This window comes from Perissodus microlepis, chromosome 20 (assembly GCF_051167445.1).
Source record: "Perissodus microlepis isolate ML-2025 ecotype Zambia chromosome 20, ASM5116744v1, whole genome shotgun sequence".
Lineage (NCBI taxonomy): Eukaryota > Metazoa > Chordata > Actinopteri > Cichliformes > Cichlidae > Perissodus > Perissodus microlepis.
The window spans coordinates 34982463-34998568 of NC_140480.1; the positions used below are offsets into that span (position 1 = coordinate 34982463).

General features: G+C 41.7%; 1 protein-coding gene across 2 annotated transcripts in view; it reads right to left on the minus strand.

The window, feature by feature from the left end:
- LOC146365060 (L-rhamnose-binding lectin SML-like) overlaps positions 1–12770 on the minus strand; it is a 22979-nt gene extending 10209 nt beyond the window's left edge. Inside the window, exons 1-12 of one of the 2 annotated variants that reach the window (XM_084918090.1) lie at positions 11606–12770; positions 11110–11142; positions 9569–9670; positions 9040–9133; positions 8781–8875; positions 8640–8684; positions 8413–8551; positions 8223–8320; positions 4728–4810; positions 3905–4039; positions 3503–3614; positions 3092–3324 (exon numbers count right to left, since the gene is read on the minus strand). In XM_084918090.1, coding sequence (XP_084774216.1) covers positions 3269–3324; positions 3503–3614; positions 3905–4039; positions 4728–4810; positions 8223–8320; positions 8413–8551; positions 8640–8684; positions 8781–8875; positions 9040–9133; positions 9569–9670; positions 11110–11142; positions 11606–11639 — 1026 coding nt within the window. In that variant the 5' untranslated portion in view covers positions 11640–12770 and the 3' untranslated portion in view covers positions 3092–3268. Of the gene's footprint in view, positions 1–3091; positions 3325–3502; positions 3615–3904; positions 4040–4727; positions 4811–8222; positions 8321–8412; positions 8552–8639; positions 8685–8780; positions 8876–9039; positions 9134–9568; positions 9671–11109; positions 11143–11605 lie in introns of those variants that run through there. The other variant, XM_084918089.1, reaches the window with a different exon arrangement.
- Positions 12771–16106: the final 3336 nt, after the last annotated feature.

The following is a 16106-nucleotide window of genomic DNA, read 5'->3' on the forward strand; positions in this document are numbered from 1 at the left end:
CCCTTTCTGAAATGTTCCACCTTTTCTGGTGATAAAGTCTCATTGACTTTGAATGGAGAGACAGCCCTCTCTAACCCCTCCCTCAGTCACTCACTCATCTCTCCCTTGTATGATCAAAGTGATGAGTTCAAGTGCAGCATCTTTTCTGTCTCTCTCAGTATGAACATACATAACGTCTTTTTCTTATATTAAGATGTCTCAGGATTAAATGTGGAGACACAAAGACGACTTTCAGTGGTCGATCAGCAGGCTGTATGTGGCCCACCATGTAAGATGACTTTGACATCTCTGATCTAGATGGAGACGATTACTAGAAGCTCCACGTTTCTAGTTATCAGCTGTTTGCAGAGCTCTGATTATTGCTGTTTACAGCTAACGGTCATCACAGCAACATTAATCTGTTTGTGTCATCCATAAATGTATATTTCCTTATTCTGATATTAAATACTACACTTTTCATCACATTATTCAGACTGACTAAGATACAATAACATTATTTAATCTCACACTGGGAAAATTCACCTGTTACAGCAGCAAAAGAGTCAGAAGGAAAAAGTGAATCAAAAACATGTTAAAGAGTAAAAATGTCAAATATAGAAAATCTTAAATCCAAAGTAATTTATATCATATACAATTTTACTGTTTACACTAAAATACACAAAGAATTGGTCACATGATTTTTTTAATATCTGCATAAAATAAGGTGGCTATGATAAAAGATTACAATAGAATAAAATAGAGTTTTTTCTGCTCAATCCAAAACACACAAATGTAAACCTGTTGGCAGAAGTTTAGGTTCAGTCTGATTAATATTTAACTTTCACACAACATAAAAATCTCCTGTTCTGAGGTCATTCACATTTATCTTCTGTATGAGCCACTGCAGCAGCCTCCTCTTTGTTCTACTGTGCACGAAGAGTCGCTCTCTCACCTCCAGCTTTCACTTATCCCTTTAAACTCCTGTCTGAGTCTGTCTGCATCCTGAACAGCAGCAGTGTTGAGCCATATGAGCCAGTTTGCCCCCTCAGGTCCTCATGTGGGTCCTTTTAGCTACAGGTGACCGTGTTTTTGCCTGAGCGACCTGCCGGAGAACTCAAAGAATCAGCGACCTACTAAAAATCACTCAGCTGTCTCCACCAGCAGAAATTCTGACAGTCACATCTCTCACAACTCCAGTTTAGAAAACTGGATCAGCAGTTAGAGTGGTGAAGTGGAACCTGCTGCACTTTAACAGCACACACACACACACACACACACACACACACACACACAGATCTTCAGTCATGTATCCTGTGCTTCACAGTAACTGTAATTTTATTGGTTGTATTTGTGTATATAACCCCCCCACCCCCCACCCCCACCTCTGTCCTGTATTTATTGTTCTTATTTGTCACATCTGTGATTATAGCAAAAACATAGTTAAAGGGTTTTTACCTTTTAATTTTTAATGGTTTAATAAAGGTTCCATGAATTTTTCCCCCATCTGGTGATACAAAGTGGTATTACAGCCCTATTTATGATGATCAGTACAGTACGTATACGTGAACATGACGGCACATTCTGTTAATGTTTGTTCATTTGGGAAAGTTTAGGTCACTGCTTTTGTAAGATCAAGTGGTTTGTAGCTTAAACCCATTCGCTGAAACGTTCAAGACAATTTACTACACAGCAAAAGCAAGACACAAGTAGGGAAAGTTCTCTGTGTTACTCATGCATGAGGGAGGCCTGCCTGGAAGTGTCGTTCCACCCACTTGACCTCCGTCAGACTCTCGTCCGCTCCCCCGTAACACTGCTCTTTTATTGAGGTTACATGAATATACACAGGTTCATTAACATATCACGTATAGATACACACACAGAGTACCTTGCCTGTGCGTTGTGTAAGTGTGTGTGTGTGTGTGTGGGGGGGGTACGACCTCTCCCATGCTCCCAGGGTGTGGGTGTGCATGCCAGGGTGTTCTGGCACAAAGTCTTTGCAGACTATTAAGGATCAAACCTCTACCAACATGACATTGATTATAAAACTCTAAGCATATATGAGTAGATATTTCTATGACAATCCACTATATAAACCTGACATCAAGCTTCTTTCATTTGTGACAGTTAGCCAAAATAAAGCCCATCTTATCAAAGCAGCTTTTTGAAACTGTAATCCCTGCCTTTGTTACATCTAGGCTGGATTACTGTAACGCACTTTACTGTGGGGTTAGTGATGCATCCATTAGACGTCTGCAGGTTGTGCAAACTGCTGCAGCGCGTCTTTTAACTGGAACAAAATAATCACATTACACCACTGGCTATGATGAGGATGTAACATCCTGGATAGGGAGGAACGCTGGTTTGAGGGCGGAGTCAAGGAGGCCATTCACGTGAAAAGGGAAAGACCATCTCTGAATCGAGGAGGGGCCTAAGGGACCATCTGTCACCATCATACAATGCTGTGATTGCAGCCATTCCCCAACTCTCTGTCAATGGGACTCATGGCCTTTGGTCAGTGGGTTTTGGTCAGTGGTCATGAGAATTTGCATAATTAAGATTAAGGAACTGACCTCCCAGCCCATTGTTCCTCAGTGGGCTGGTTTCAGTCAGTAGATGTAGACGTGAGCGTGCATGTAAGACAGGCCTCTTCTCTTTCTGAGTTTAAAACTCTTCTTAAGACACATTTATTTGCTCTTGTAAGGGGCTGACTCAATATGACTTTTTTAACATGTTTTATTATTTTATTTAATCATTTAATTTGTTGTTGTTGTTTGTTTATGCTATTTGTATATGTGCAGCACTTTGTGATCTCTGGTTTTGTGTTAAAGTGCTTTATAAGTAAAGCTGGTACGGTATGGTAAAGTTGCAAAAAAAGATAAATATATAATTTTACACAAATATGATTAAGCTTATTCTTTTCTTCAGATTTAAAAATAACTGCGTTATCAGCATCAGTTGATGAGATCCCAGGATCAGAAGTACTGATGCTGTATTTATGTCACACAGGTTTTTCCATCACAGCTGCAGGGAGACAGAAAGCAGCTCGTTTTCAGGTTTATTAAAATGATCAGATGATGATTTGAAGCATGAATGACTCACTTTCAGGTCAACATTTCAATTCCTTTAAATTTTATTGAATTTATTTTCCTGTTTATTGTGATATGAAATCATATTTATCAATAAATCTTCGAGCAGTGATGTCATCGAGGCTTGACATCCTGCTGGAAGTGACATCAGCAGTGAGGCTGTGACATCATCATGTCAGATGTGTCAGGACACGAAGGAGCAGTTATGGACCTCTGACACAAACAAACCGTCTCTGTGAGTCACACCCTGAGTCGTTGACTGAATGAAAATGAACAAAGAAATAAAAGAAATAAAATCAGAGGTCTGTGCTGTAAATGTTTTCTTCTTCTCTAATGTAAAAAGAACAAACAGTTCTTATAAAGACCTAAGATTACATGACTTTAGTCAATATAAAAACCAAACACATTTCATCAACAGGCCCACTTTCAGTTTGTACCTCCAAGGTTTATCTCCATACAGTCTTCTCCTCCTCCAGAGTTGTCTGGTTGTCCACTGGCCCAGTTTATGAAGTCAAACTGGGAACCATCACTCCACGTCCACACAGTTTCCTGGAAGAATAAAGTCCAGTTTGTTCTGATGTACTTTGATGCATCTATGCTGAGAGTGCAGACATGAGACCTCTTACACCACTCGAAGACAATGAAGGTTCATTTTGTTTGTGGAGGTAAAAAATGAAAAGAAAAGTCAAGTCAACAGCAACATCTGTCTCCAGGAACCAAGTCCTGATTAATCAGTCTGTCACATGTTGACCTTTGAATCAAACTGATGAATATGAAGAGAAAAATGTGAAATATCAGAAACAGCTGCAGCTCATCCTCTTTATCTATGAAACACTTACAGTCTCTCTGTCGTTGCCTCCAACCCAAGCTGGTGGATATGACCCTGCTGCTGTGCGAGTGAGCGCTCTGATGAAGGTGTACTCAGCTGTGCTGTGGAATGAGGCCAGATGTCCACCGAGTGTCTGACAGGAACTCTGAGGAGGAAGATGAGGTGCACAGAAGATGAAAAGTGTGAGAATGCATTTAAAATCAAAGATAAAGTGAGTTTGATGAAGGCAGCAAAGAGAGAGCTGATGAATAGAAGAGACACGAGGAGGGAATGTTTGCTCTGAATTCTGAACATCACTGCATGAAGTCAAAGGAGCTTGCAAAGAAAAGCGTCTGGACTTCTTTAAGTTTACTTGAAGACGTTTCACCTCTCATCCGAGAAGCTTCTTCGGTTCTAAGGTCAAATGGTGGAGAGTCCCAGATATAGGCTCATTCTACCGAAACTGCACTTCTTACAGTGGGACAAAAGGACCCCCTGATGATCATCAGGGGGTCCTTTTGTCCCCCTGTGGGGGGATACTCCCACTAGGTTTATATCTGGAAGAAGTCCAGACGCTTTTCTTTGCAAGCTCCTTTGACTACGATGACCTGGATGACTGAGAACCTTCACAGACATCACTGCATGAACATTACTGCACTGCATGTATCAGCATAAAGCTGTTAGTGCAGGGCTGTGACGCTGCAGCAATAATCAGCTGCACTTCAAACTGTGTGTGAATATTAATATAAAGCAAGTCTTCTTTCACTGAATGATTCTCACAGCAGGAAGCTTTTTATTAGAACATGTCCCATATATAACATGTACATATACAGCTGCTGCTATTTCTGATGTACCTCAGCATCAGTCCAAGTCTTCATGCTGCTGTTAACGATGAAACAGCGACCTGCAAACCAAGTCCAACCAGGAGGGCAGGAAGCTGCAAAATAATTGTAAAGGTAGAAGGTCGATAATCAGATTAATAATTCCTCAAAAGACAAAGAAAATACCCAGCCGTGTTCCACTACTGAGTCTATTTGAATTTAAGCTGATGAGGTTCATTTGACATTATTCATTCTGCGATACCTGGTTACAGACTCAGCACTCTATGCCTTCATAGCTATCTTGGATGACTTCCACTACATCACTTTGAATGCTATACTTCCAACTTTCACACAGTATGTCGTCTGTTTTACCAGCTGAGAGAGAACTTGTTATGAGGCAACAGGCAGATACGTTGTGAGCCCCACAGGACATTGAGTGTATCAGTGATTACATAACCGTCTGCACCGACTCCATTATCTCAGCTCGGACTATACATTGCTATTCGGATAACAAGCCGTGGGTGAAAGAACATCACAGCTCTCCTCAACGATAAAAAGAGGGCCACAGAGAGGAGGTGAAAAGGGTTTCGGTTTTATTGGAGGGCAAGATCAGAGAGGCTATGGACAGTTGCAGGAGAAAGCTGGAGTGGGAACTCCAGCAGAACAACATGAGAAAGCTCTGGAGTGGCATGAAGATATGTCTTTGTAGGTTCTCAGTCACCCAGGTCACGGTAGTCTAAGGAGCTTGAAAAGTCCTGAAAAGCGTCACTGGACTCACGCCATTCAAAAGCAGAGCTGAGGGCCGTGAAGACAGAGCCAACAGGTTGAATTTGTTCTTCTACAGATTTGACACTGCAGGTAACGCTCACCCCCCGACTGACTTAACTGTAGTCAGCCTACAGTCCAAAGCCACACCACTCTCTCTCCCTCTTTCTCCTCATTGCACCTTAGCATACTGTGAAAGTCCTGACACTCCTGCTCCACCTGTAACTTTTACCTAGCACCAGGTTCAGAGACAAATGAAAGACTCCACTAAAAAAGCCTGAAAGACCAGACAGGGTGAGTCCCGGTGTCCTCGAGGCCTGTGCACCAGCGCTGTGGAAGACGTCATCCCTCTTTCCTGTACCAAACACGCTCAGTCGTGTCTACGCCCATCTGGACCAACCGGTGAGCACTGTGAGGGTCGTGTTTTTTGACTATCCAGTGCATTCAACACCATCAGGCCGACCCTCCTGGGTGATAAACTGATAGTGATGCAGGTAGATGCCTCTGCGGTGTCCTGGATTGTTGATTACCTGACAGGAAGACCACAATATGTGCGTCTTCAACACTTTGTGTCTGACAATGTGATCAGGAACACAGAGGCAACACAAGGGACCATCCTCTCCCCTCTTCACTTTCTACACCACAGACTTCAGCCACTGCACAGAGACCTCCATCTTCAGAAGTTTGCTGATGACTCTGCAGCGGTTGGATGCATCAGTGAGAGTGATGAGATGGAGTACCAGGCTGCGGTCGACTCCTCTGTCACATGGTGCGAGCAGAATCATCTGCAGCTCAGTGTGACAAAAACCCTGATTGTGGACTTTAGGAGGACCAGGAAACCTGCGACCTGTGTTTCAAACCAGGGGGTCAACGTGGACACGGTGAAGGACTATAAATACCTCAGAGTACACATTAAATAAACTAGACTGGGTACTCTACAGTAAGGCCAGAGATATCTGTATTTTCTGCGTCTTTTAGCATGTTTTGGACAATGCTCAGGATTTTCTATCAGTCTGTTGTGGCCAGTCCTATCCTCTATGCTCTTGCATGCTGGGACAACAGGTTGAGGTTCACAGATGCCAACAGACTAAATAAACTGATCTGCAAGGCCAGTAATGTTGTGGGGATGGAGCCGGACTCCCTTAAGGTGGTGTCTGAGACGTGGATGTTGTCCAAGATAAGGACGATGTTGGACGACACCTCCCGCCCACTCCACGACATGCTGGCCAGTTAAAGAGCCATCACGGAAGCCCACACGCAGAATAGGTGACAACAATACCAGGAACTCAGGGAAACCGACTGGATGATGAGGATGATTAGAAACCGGTAAGAACACAGCTGAACTAATGAGAAATTGGGAAGTAGAAATGAACAAAGTGCACACAGACAAAAGGCTAACACAATAAAACAGAAAACCTACATGAAAACTAAACACTGACAAAAGTCCAAACTGAAAACGCTGGGTCAGCGGCCCGGGAAGCCTGACAGTGGCGCTGTAACATAGTAACTGGATGGCTGTGTTTTTTAATCAGCTTATAACAACACATTATAAATAAACGGCCCTGCCTTTCACTGGTGTTGTAAATAAACTCTGTGTTTAGAAACGTCAACCTGCTCTGCGCTTCGGTCCTTGCAATCGAACGTGACAGAACAGGTGTATGCAGGTGAACTCAAGAGTCGGTCGGGCTGGTTGGTGGTGGCACGGAGAAAATATCAGCTCGCATTTATGTTACACAAACACAGAAGTTGGAGACGAGGAGAGAGGTTTTTGTTTTTGTCTTTTTTTCTTGTAAGTAAAATAATTTTATTGTCTGGAGATAATTATGATCCGTATAGTCTATGAATTTGCACGAGCTGCAGATAAAGACTTTTTTAATCTTATTCAACTTTCAGACCCACTGGCAAACATCTGGAACACAGAGAGTGGAACATGTAAACAAATCTAACCAGTTAAAGTAAAAACCAGTAAACCTGAAACTCCCCATTAACCTGACAGCATCGTCGCCACTGCTGCTGTTATCAGTGTTTTGTTCGAACCCTGATGCCGCGTGAGCTTAATGTCGTCATACGTTTTATTCAAACGCTGCTCCCAGTGAGGTTTCTGCTGCGGGTCTGTTTTTAGTGGCAAATCTGGGAGAAACAGTTGCATTTCTATCGTGATGACAGAGCTGAGCGTTAAACGAAGCAATGAGGCACAAAACATGTGTCAGGAATTTTTTTTATAATTGAGTTATTCACTCGATGAGTAATACTGTGGCGAGTACAAGCTCGTCCAGATGAACAGAATCAACTTTTTGATGTTTTCTTCGTCTTTGTTATTGTCATTTTCTGTTTTTCATCTAATCTTTTTCTTTCTGTCTCCACATTATAATGTTTTCTGTCCTTTTTGATTTTCTGTTCGACTTATGCAAAAGTACCTTTTGTTCGTTCAAATGACTTTGTAAACACTTTTTGAATTCTGTTTTTAAATGTCAGCTGATTTTAATTTTAAATGTCACTTTGATTGGTTTTATTTTTATTTTATCATTATTTTATAATATTTGTATTTATTTGATGATTAAATCACGTGGTGTTCACTCAGGATCTAAAACAAACTGACGAAATCTTCGTGACTGATGATTTTTCTGTTGATTCTTTTCAGCACAGAAAGGTTCACCTTTTAAAAATGATGAATAATTATCCTTTTCATTCACTTCAAAAACAAGTCTGAATGTACCGACCCTAAAAGATTATCTTTAGAAGTTTATTACTTGAGTTACTTACCCTGACAAGTGTAAAACACCTCCAGGTACTTATAAATGCCACCACACGGGTCTTCTAGGTTCTTTGCTTCAACAGTACATCTGTTTGTCCCATTACAGCTGTGAACGCAGGTCAAAGGTGAATCAGCAAAAATTCACTGCATCATCTGAGAGAAGATGGAGAGCTGAAGAAACAGAGTCAGCATCTGTACCTGTTAGTTACATAGTCCATGCTTCCTGACCAGAAGCAGTTAACATTTTGGAGCTGAGAGTCAGGATGTCCATGAGAGCACGTGGTGTTGTCACGGCGACCATAATTCGCCCAGGAGACGACTATAACCTGTCCTTCATCTGAGGAAGAGTTCATAGAGTCAAACTGTAACCATGGTGATATTTTTACTGCAGGAAACGTACAAAGAAAGAGAAGCTGTGTTCTCACCACACTGAAGGTTTGACTGAGATGTTTCACATGTTACACTGCGGCCTGAAACAGACACAGATGCCATCAGAAACTGTAATCATTCATGTACAGATTGGGTTCATTAGTCATTTCTAATCACAGGTTTAACAGAGTCGTTACGTGGGAAGCAGTCGTAGGTGGTCTCCAGGTATTTGCAGACTCCAGGATCATAAGTAATGTTTGACTTTATGTCACACTCGGTTTTTCCATCACAGCTGCAGGGAGACAGAAACAGCTGGTTTTCAGCTCAAAGATATGAAACAAGTTACTTTCAGGTAATCATTTACTTCCTGTTAGTTTGATTAAAGCTGTTCAACAGGTTTTAGTTTGTTTCTTCTTTTGAATCAAAGGCTCACTTCTACCATCCCACAGTGCTCACCTGTTCCTCACGTTGTTCTCAGCGTCACCGTGAGAGCAGGTTACTTCACCTCCACATCTGTACACAGCTGACCTCACAATGATCATTCCACCCACTGTTATACAGACACAGTATGAGAGAAAAGGAACAACTCAACATGCAATAATCCAGGTTTAAGGCTTCAGTTTCAGACTCAGATGCTGCAGATCCATAAATAATGAGGATTTTACCTCTGTACACCACCACAGTGGATATTACATTAACTCTGATTAAGGAGGAAACTTTAAGTCAGTGTTTTTCTTTCTAATCTACATCAAATGTTTCTGAATTTTTATACACAGTCCAACATCCTCAGAGCTTTTTTGAAAGAATAAATGCACTGTTGGTTTGTTGATCAGGAAAATACAATTTAAACTGAAAATAAGCAACTGTGCATAAAAAGGCTGTAAACTATAAACAGTTCATCCAATACTTGTTAAGTTTGTTGAATTTAGCCTGAGAGTCTGAATTTGATCTGCAGTGAATTCTTGGACACTATTTTCCATCTTACCACAGCTCAGGCGAGGAACACTGAGGCCGTTAGAGGTGACCACTCTCCCTGTGGATATGGCGGTCACAGGAGGAGGAAAGGAAACTACAGCTCTGATAAAGCCTGAAATAAAAAATAAATGTATAATAATGTAATAATGTAAACGTATAATGTAAAATAAATGCTGGGCTTAAGCCCGGGTCATCTTTTCAGAAGCCCGGGGTCTTTTGGAGTGTAATTTGTTTCATAGTTAGAGGCCTGACTGACAACTGTATAAAACAAAAACTACACACAATATTCGAAGCACATAGCGCACAGTCGTAAATTCCCCCTAATTTTGGTATCACTCAATCAATCAATCAATCAATCAATCAATCAAGGCTTTATTCGCCACATGCAGGTTGCCCTGCAGTGAAATTTGAGCAGCTACCAAAGCAAATCATTGGTACTGTACAAATAATGTAAGTATGACGGTGCATCACAAAAGATTGATATCAAACTGATCACTTGACCCATATTGACTCTATCCAGTCCTTTAAATCCAGATTGAAAGCATATCTATTTGATTTGGCTTTCCTGACCAGTTAATACCCTTTTAAATCTCTAAAATTTTTAACTTTTAAATCTTTTATTAAATTTTATTAAATTTATTATTTTATTATTAATGTTACTGCTGTTTTTGTCTTCTTAGTGGGTTTTGTATTTATCTAACTCTTCTGGTCTGTTAGTGCCTGATTTGTACCCTGTTATTGACTTATGCTGACTCTCCATATTACTGTGAAGCACTTTGGTGTGCTTTGGTTTTTAAATGTGCTATATAAATAAAACTGTATTATATCACGCTACTTGTTCTTCGAGTGAATCAACAAACGGCGAAATGAAAAGCCGAACAACAACAATGCTGTTTCTTTAGAGAGTCTCAGCTTACATGTGTGTTTATTTCATATTTGTGAGAACGCCTCACAGGCATTCACACATTTCTGCTAAATCATAGTAATTCTGCTCGATGACAGAATTTCTGCTATGTTTGACTATTTTTGCTAGATTATAGTATTTCTGCTAAGTCAAAGTATTTCATGTAAATCATAGTATCTCTACCAAGTCACAGTGTTTCTGCTAAATCATTGTATTTCTGCAAATTCATAGTATTTGACACTGCAAAGTATTTCTGGGTGTGGACGAGGACGAGGGGTGCGTTTCCTTCTGAGGTTGGAACCCCCCCTCCGGACCTGCTCCTTAAAGAAGTGGAGTGCCCCCCCAGTTTGCAATCCAAAGCTTCTATCCCTGATTTCCTCCCACATGTCAACAAGGAGCCCCACAACATCCAGAACCCACCCCACCCGCCCCAGCAGCCACCAGACAGGTTTCATTTCATTTTCACTGGAAACAGAAATAAGATTTTAAAAAGGTGTTTGTGAAGGATAGAGTATAGATTTTAGATCACACAAATACAATATTTAGTAGTTACAGACAGAAGAAGAAGAGGTGAGCTCTAACAATGAGAACGTTAACAGAAAGGCTCTTTATGACCAAAATATAAGAAGCAGTAAAACAGCATTTACCTGAAGTGATGAGTGAACAGGTTGCTGCCAGCACTGAAAGAGACAGAAAGAAAGCTCAGTGTCAGACTGTGTGTTTGATATCAAGTTTAATTCACCTCAAAACATGAAACAGAAATGAAAACCAAACAGGAGAAAGCTGCTGCTTTCATTCACACCTGGATTCTGTGAAAACTCTTTCTAAACAGCAGATTTCAATGACACATTTATTCTCTTCATGTTTCCAACTTTTGTCAATAAACTTATTTGTGTTGACAGTTTGACTTCAACTCTTCAAAGTAAATGATCAGCCATGAATTCCTCTCAGGACTCTGTGAAGCCTAACTGTCCTGCTGAGGTGATGCAAACATGTATTTAGGATGTTAGACTGACTGATCCAATAAAGCAGAAAGAAAAGCATGTCACAGTGCAGCACAGTGGAAAGCTAGAAAAGGATTAGACTGAACATGTGCAGCTGATTTCATGTATAAATAAAGGATTATCAGTGTGTTGTACTCACACAGTGTGCTGCTGAGTCCGGAGCAGAGCATCATGTTAGGAGATCTGGATTACAGTGAAGAGCTGATGGAGGATCAAACACAGAGCTGCTGATTTACTCTGTTTCAGTAACACCTGTGATGTACATGCAAAGCACAGCCAATGGAAAAGCAGAGTATCCTCCTTCTCAGCTGCAGCAGGAAAAGGAAATAAAACTACTTTTACATTAAAAGTTATTTAAGCCTGGATCAGCTGACCTAGTGACAGCTGGGAGAGGCTCACATCTCATATTTGTTGATTGGTTAAATCAGTTTAGCAATTAGTAAGAATTTTCTTTTTTCTTAAAACACGATACAAATCACTGCAAACTGCAAAGGTTTTTTTTCCAATGATTCAGTGACCAGAGGAAAGCTGTTCCACAGTTTAGGAGCTACAGTTTGAAAATGTGATCACGTCTGGATTTAAATGAAGAGCACAGAACAGTTCAAAGACCTGATCAGCTCAGAGAGAAAGTGACACTCCCCTGTTCATTAACAGCGTCCTAACAAATGTGATGTGCAAATCAGATCTGCTTGGTGTTTGGAATGATGAGACTGTAAGAAAACAAAAACAGGGTGTACCAGGAACACATTTGAATGGAAAATATCCTGATTTGCATGGATTATCTCCACACGTCTCTCTGGTCAGACAAACATTTGAGACGGTGGGTCAAAGGGTGTACCGAAGCCAGTTCATGAGGAGAACATCAGTACCCAAAGCTGAGCTTCAAAAACACTCACAGTATTTAGAAAGACGTTTCTGACTGTGAAGAACTGGTGAACTAGTTCCTGAAAAACATAACATGCCACTGTACAGCAGCTACACCTTCATGCAAAAGGTTTCTGGAGTTTCCACTTTCATTGATATACCTTTATTAGTCCCACAAGGGGAAATTTCACAAGGCTGCCGACCTATTGCACGCAATGGCGGCGCCATCTTACCCTCCGACCATACATACATTACACAAACATCACATGGGGAAGACAGGTCAGAGAGGTATAACAATGGAAAATGCACCACATAAGGAAAGATAAGGAGGAAAAATAACTCCCCCCAGACTGAGCTCCAACAGGGAGATCAGTTTGAGAACAGAAAAAAACACCTCTGCACATGAAAACACTCTTAATACACCAAAGAAACACATGACAAGCAACAGGGGGGGGGGGGGGGGGGGGTAAAGGGTGAGAGACAGCCGATTTAGACAGCACATCCGGGCCTGCAGCCTGTGCGCTGGTCTCCTTGATCCACCGTCAGCATCGGAAGGGAATAAGCGTCGAAGGCGTTTGGAAAGGGAGGCGGGATGAGTGTGTGCATATCAGTGTATATGTATGTGTGTGTGTCCAGAGTTCAGCTGAGACAGTGTCCTTCGCCCTGCCAGGCTAAGTAAACAGTCTTCCAGCCAACCCAGGTGGCCTTGCATGGAATGGGAAGGAACAGACTAAACACAGTCGTTATCAGGGTGTTGTTGTTCGGCTCCAGCCTTGAGACCGCAGCTGGCGCCGAGAGGGTATCCACATAAGTGATGGTGCTTTTTACTTTAGTGCGAACAGCTCATATGAATTTCAAAGCAGTTCTACAGTCCAACACTGGTCTCTCACTCTCCCGTTGGAGAGCCGCGAGCTTCGCCATACTTGCGTTCTGTGATGTTGTCATTCTTGTGCTCAAGGAGACGATTCTGAGAACTCACGGCAGTGTGCCTCCCCGAGATGTCATCCAATTTGCGATCTCAGTCTCCTCAGCAGGTAGAGTCTGTTCTGACTCCTGACTCAGTGTTGTCTTAAAGACATTCCTGCAATTTAATTGGCTACAAAGAGCTATGTTAATCTGCATACCCAAGAAGTATGCGATGCCTTGTAATGATACCTTGAAGAAGCATTTAAAATATAAACAGAATTGGTCCCAGCATGGAACCCTGAGGAACTCCATTATTAACCTGAGAATGTGAAGAAGACAAATTGGAGTCTGTTAGACAGATATCACTGAAGTCACTGCGGTGCAGAAACTTTAATACCTACTGCATGCTCTGATCTCTGTAATAAAATTTTATGGTCATCAGTATTGGTATCAGTATTTTTTTCACTCTAATAGTTAAGATTTTATTTGTGAAGAAATTCATGAATTCATTAATAGCTGAGATTAAAGGAATGTTTGGAGCTCTGTTTGTCATCCTGGCTACAGACTCAAGTTTAGGGATGGGTATCGTTTAGGTTTTATCCGATACCGGTGCCAAACCGGTACTTTTGAAACCGTGCCGGTGCTTAAAGAATGGAGAACACAAACTTTGTCCAAAAAACTCTCATGTTTAGCTGTTTTTTTGTAAAAAGATAACAATGTTAGCCTTTTCTGCAGCTATAGGGGATTTATGGTATCACTCTTGGCTGGAAGCAGTGCTTAAACATGGAAAAAACACAAACTTTGTCCAAAAACCTCTCATGTTTAGCTGTTTTCCACTTTTTCTTTGGTCATTTTAGCCTTTTTGGCCAGGGTGAAGGGAGCATCTGCCATCAAACAAGAAGACAGCCGCATGTAGCTATGATGATGTTTGCTAGTTCACCTTGCATGCATTAATGTAATAACGTGGTTAGCCTACTCAACGTAAATTACACACGAACAACATTAAGCTACTCACGCAGAGAAGAACGGCTGCTGCTGCATCATCATCCTCATCATTTCTGCTACACTGGCAGGGCTAGGGGCCAGGACTCTCCTCTTCGGGTTTTTGGGGGATGTTGCTAACTCCGGGTCCGATAACAGGCACCACACCCGCAGTAGATGTGCTCGGTGTGAGGTCTCGCAGCAAGCTATCAAATACGGCGCATTTCTCGGCTTTTAAAAAAACGCTATGCGTCGCCAGGTGTTTCATCAGATTCGAGGTGTTACCTCCTTTGACAGTATCACAGTATCAGCTTAAAGCACTTGTTGCAGGCTGCTGAGTTTGCATCTTTTGCTGTGAAGTACAGCCAGACTTTGACCGCTTCGCCTTGGACATTTTGAATCTGTAGCTCTGCTCTAAAAGAACATACATACCTGGACCCGCCTACTACGGGTGATTGACTAAAATGATTGGCTAGAATCCAAAGTGTATGACATCTCAGGGGGGAAAAAAGCACCGAAATGTGCGCTGCTTTTCGGTCTGGTTACTACCGTTTATGTCAGAACCGGTGCCATAATGGCAGCGGATACCGGTACCCATCCCTACTCAAGTTTGTTCTTATTTTCTTAAAAATCAGTGATGAATAGTAAAACGTTCTAGCTTTACTGAGAGCCTTTTTAAATAGAGTCACTTGGAGTGATTATTTTTCCAGGCTAAATGATGATCATCTAAATGAGTAAGATGCCATTTCCTTTCACCATTAAAACCCAGAATCCAGGATGTCAGGCTTGAACTGAAGACTCATCTTCTATTGTTGGAAACTCACATGTTAAGCATGACAATCACATAACAGGGCAGGAGTGAAGCAAACCGAATACGAGGACTCTCTGAGACCACACAGATGAGAGAACAGTATTGAGGCACAACACGAAATTAAGAAATGAAATGAAATTAGGCAATGTGTGTTGCAACCGTATCCTGTGCTGCTCAGCCTGAAGCAGAGCCTTACAGGAAACCAGAATATTTCACCAGAAATGAAATCAGGGGACACGCTGGCCATGATGTGCCCACTTCCCCCTTCACCAAACACACCCACAGTTGGATCACGTGACCCTGAATCCTCCCTTAGATAAGCTGCGATAGGGATTGCTTATCTAAGGGAGGATGATGCTGCACTGAATGTTTCTTCTTCACTCACTATGTGTTTGTACACCTCTCTTTATTAGGTATTATTAACCTCTGTCTCTCTTCCACAGCATGTCTTTATCCTGTCTTCCTTCTCTCACCCCAACCGGTCGCAGCAGATGGCCCCGCCCCTCCCTGAGCCTGGTTCTGCCGGAGGTTTCTTCCTGTTAAAAGGGAGTTTTTCCTTCCCACTGTCACCAAAGTGCTCATAGGGGGTCATATGATTCTTGGGATTTTCTCTTTTTACCATAGGATCTACTTTACAATATAAATTGCCTTGAGACGACTGCTGTTGTGATTTGGCGCTGTATAAATAAAATGTATTCAAACTCAACTGAATTGAAAGCTGAAGGCTCTGCTTCCCATTGTATGGAGCAATCACATGTAAACCAGCAGTCTGAGAGCGAAGTGCTCTATTTGTCATACGGCACTGTAAGGTCATTAGGATAAGATGGGGCCTGATTATTCAGGACCCACAAAGTCACTTGGAGGGATTCTTTTTCCTGGTTAAATGATGATCTTCTAAATTAGTGAGATGCCATTTCCTGTGCAGCTTTTTCCAAGACTCCTTTTAGTTGTCGTGCAATGTTTGAATAAATCCTGTGATCTATATGCAAACCCATTGCCAGTTGACGGTAATAGACAGGGTGCGGCAGGAGTACAGCTGGGAACACATTTGTATGGAAAATATTCTGATTTGCATTGA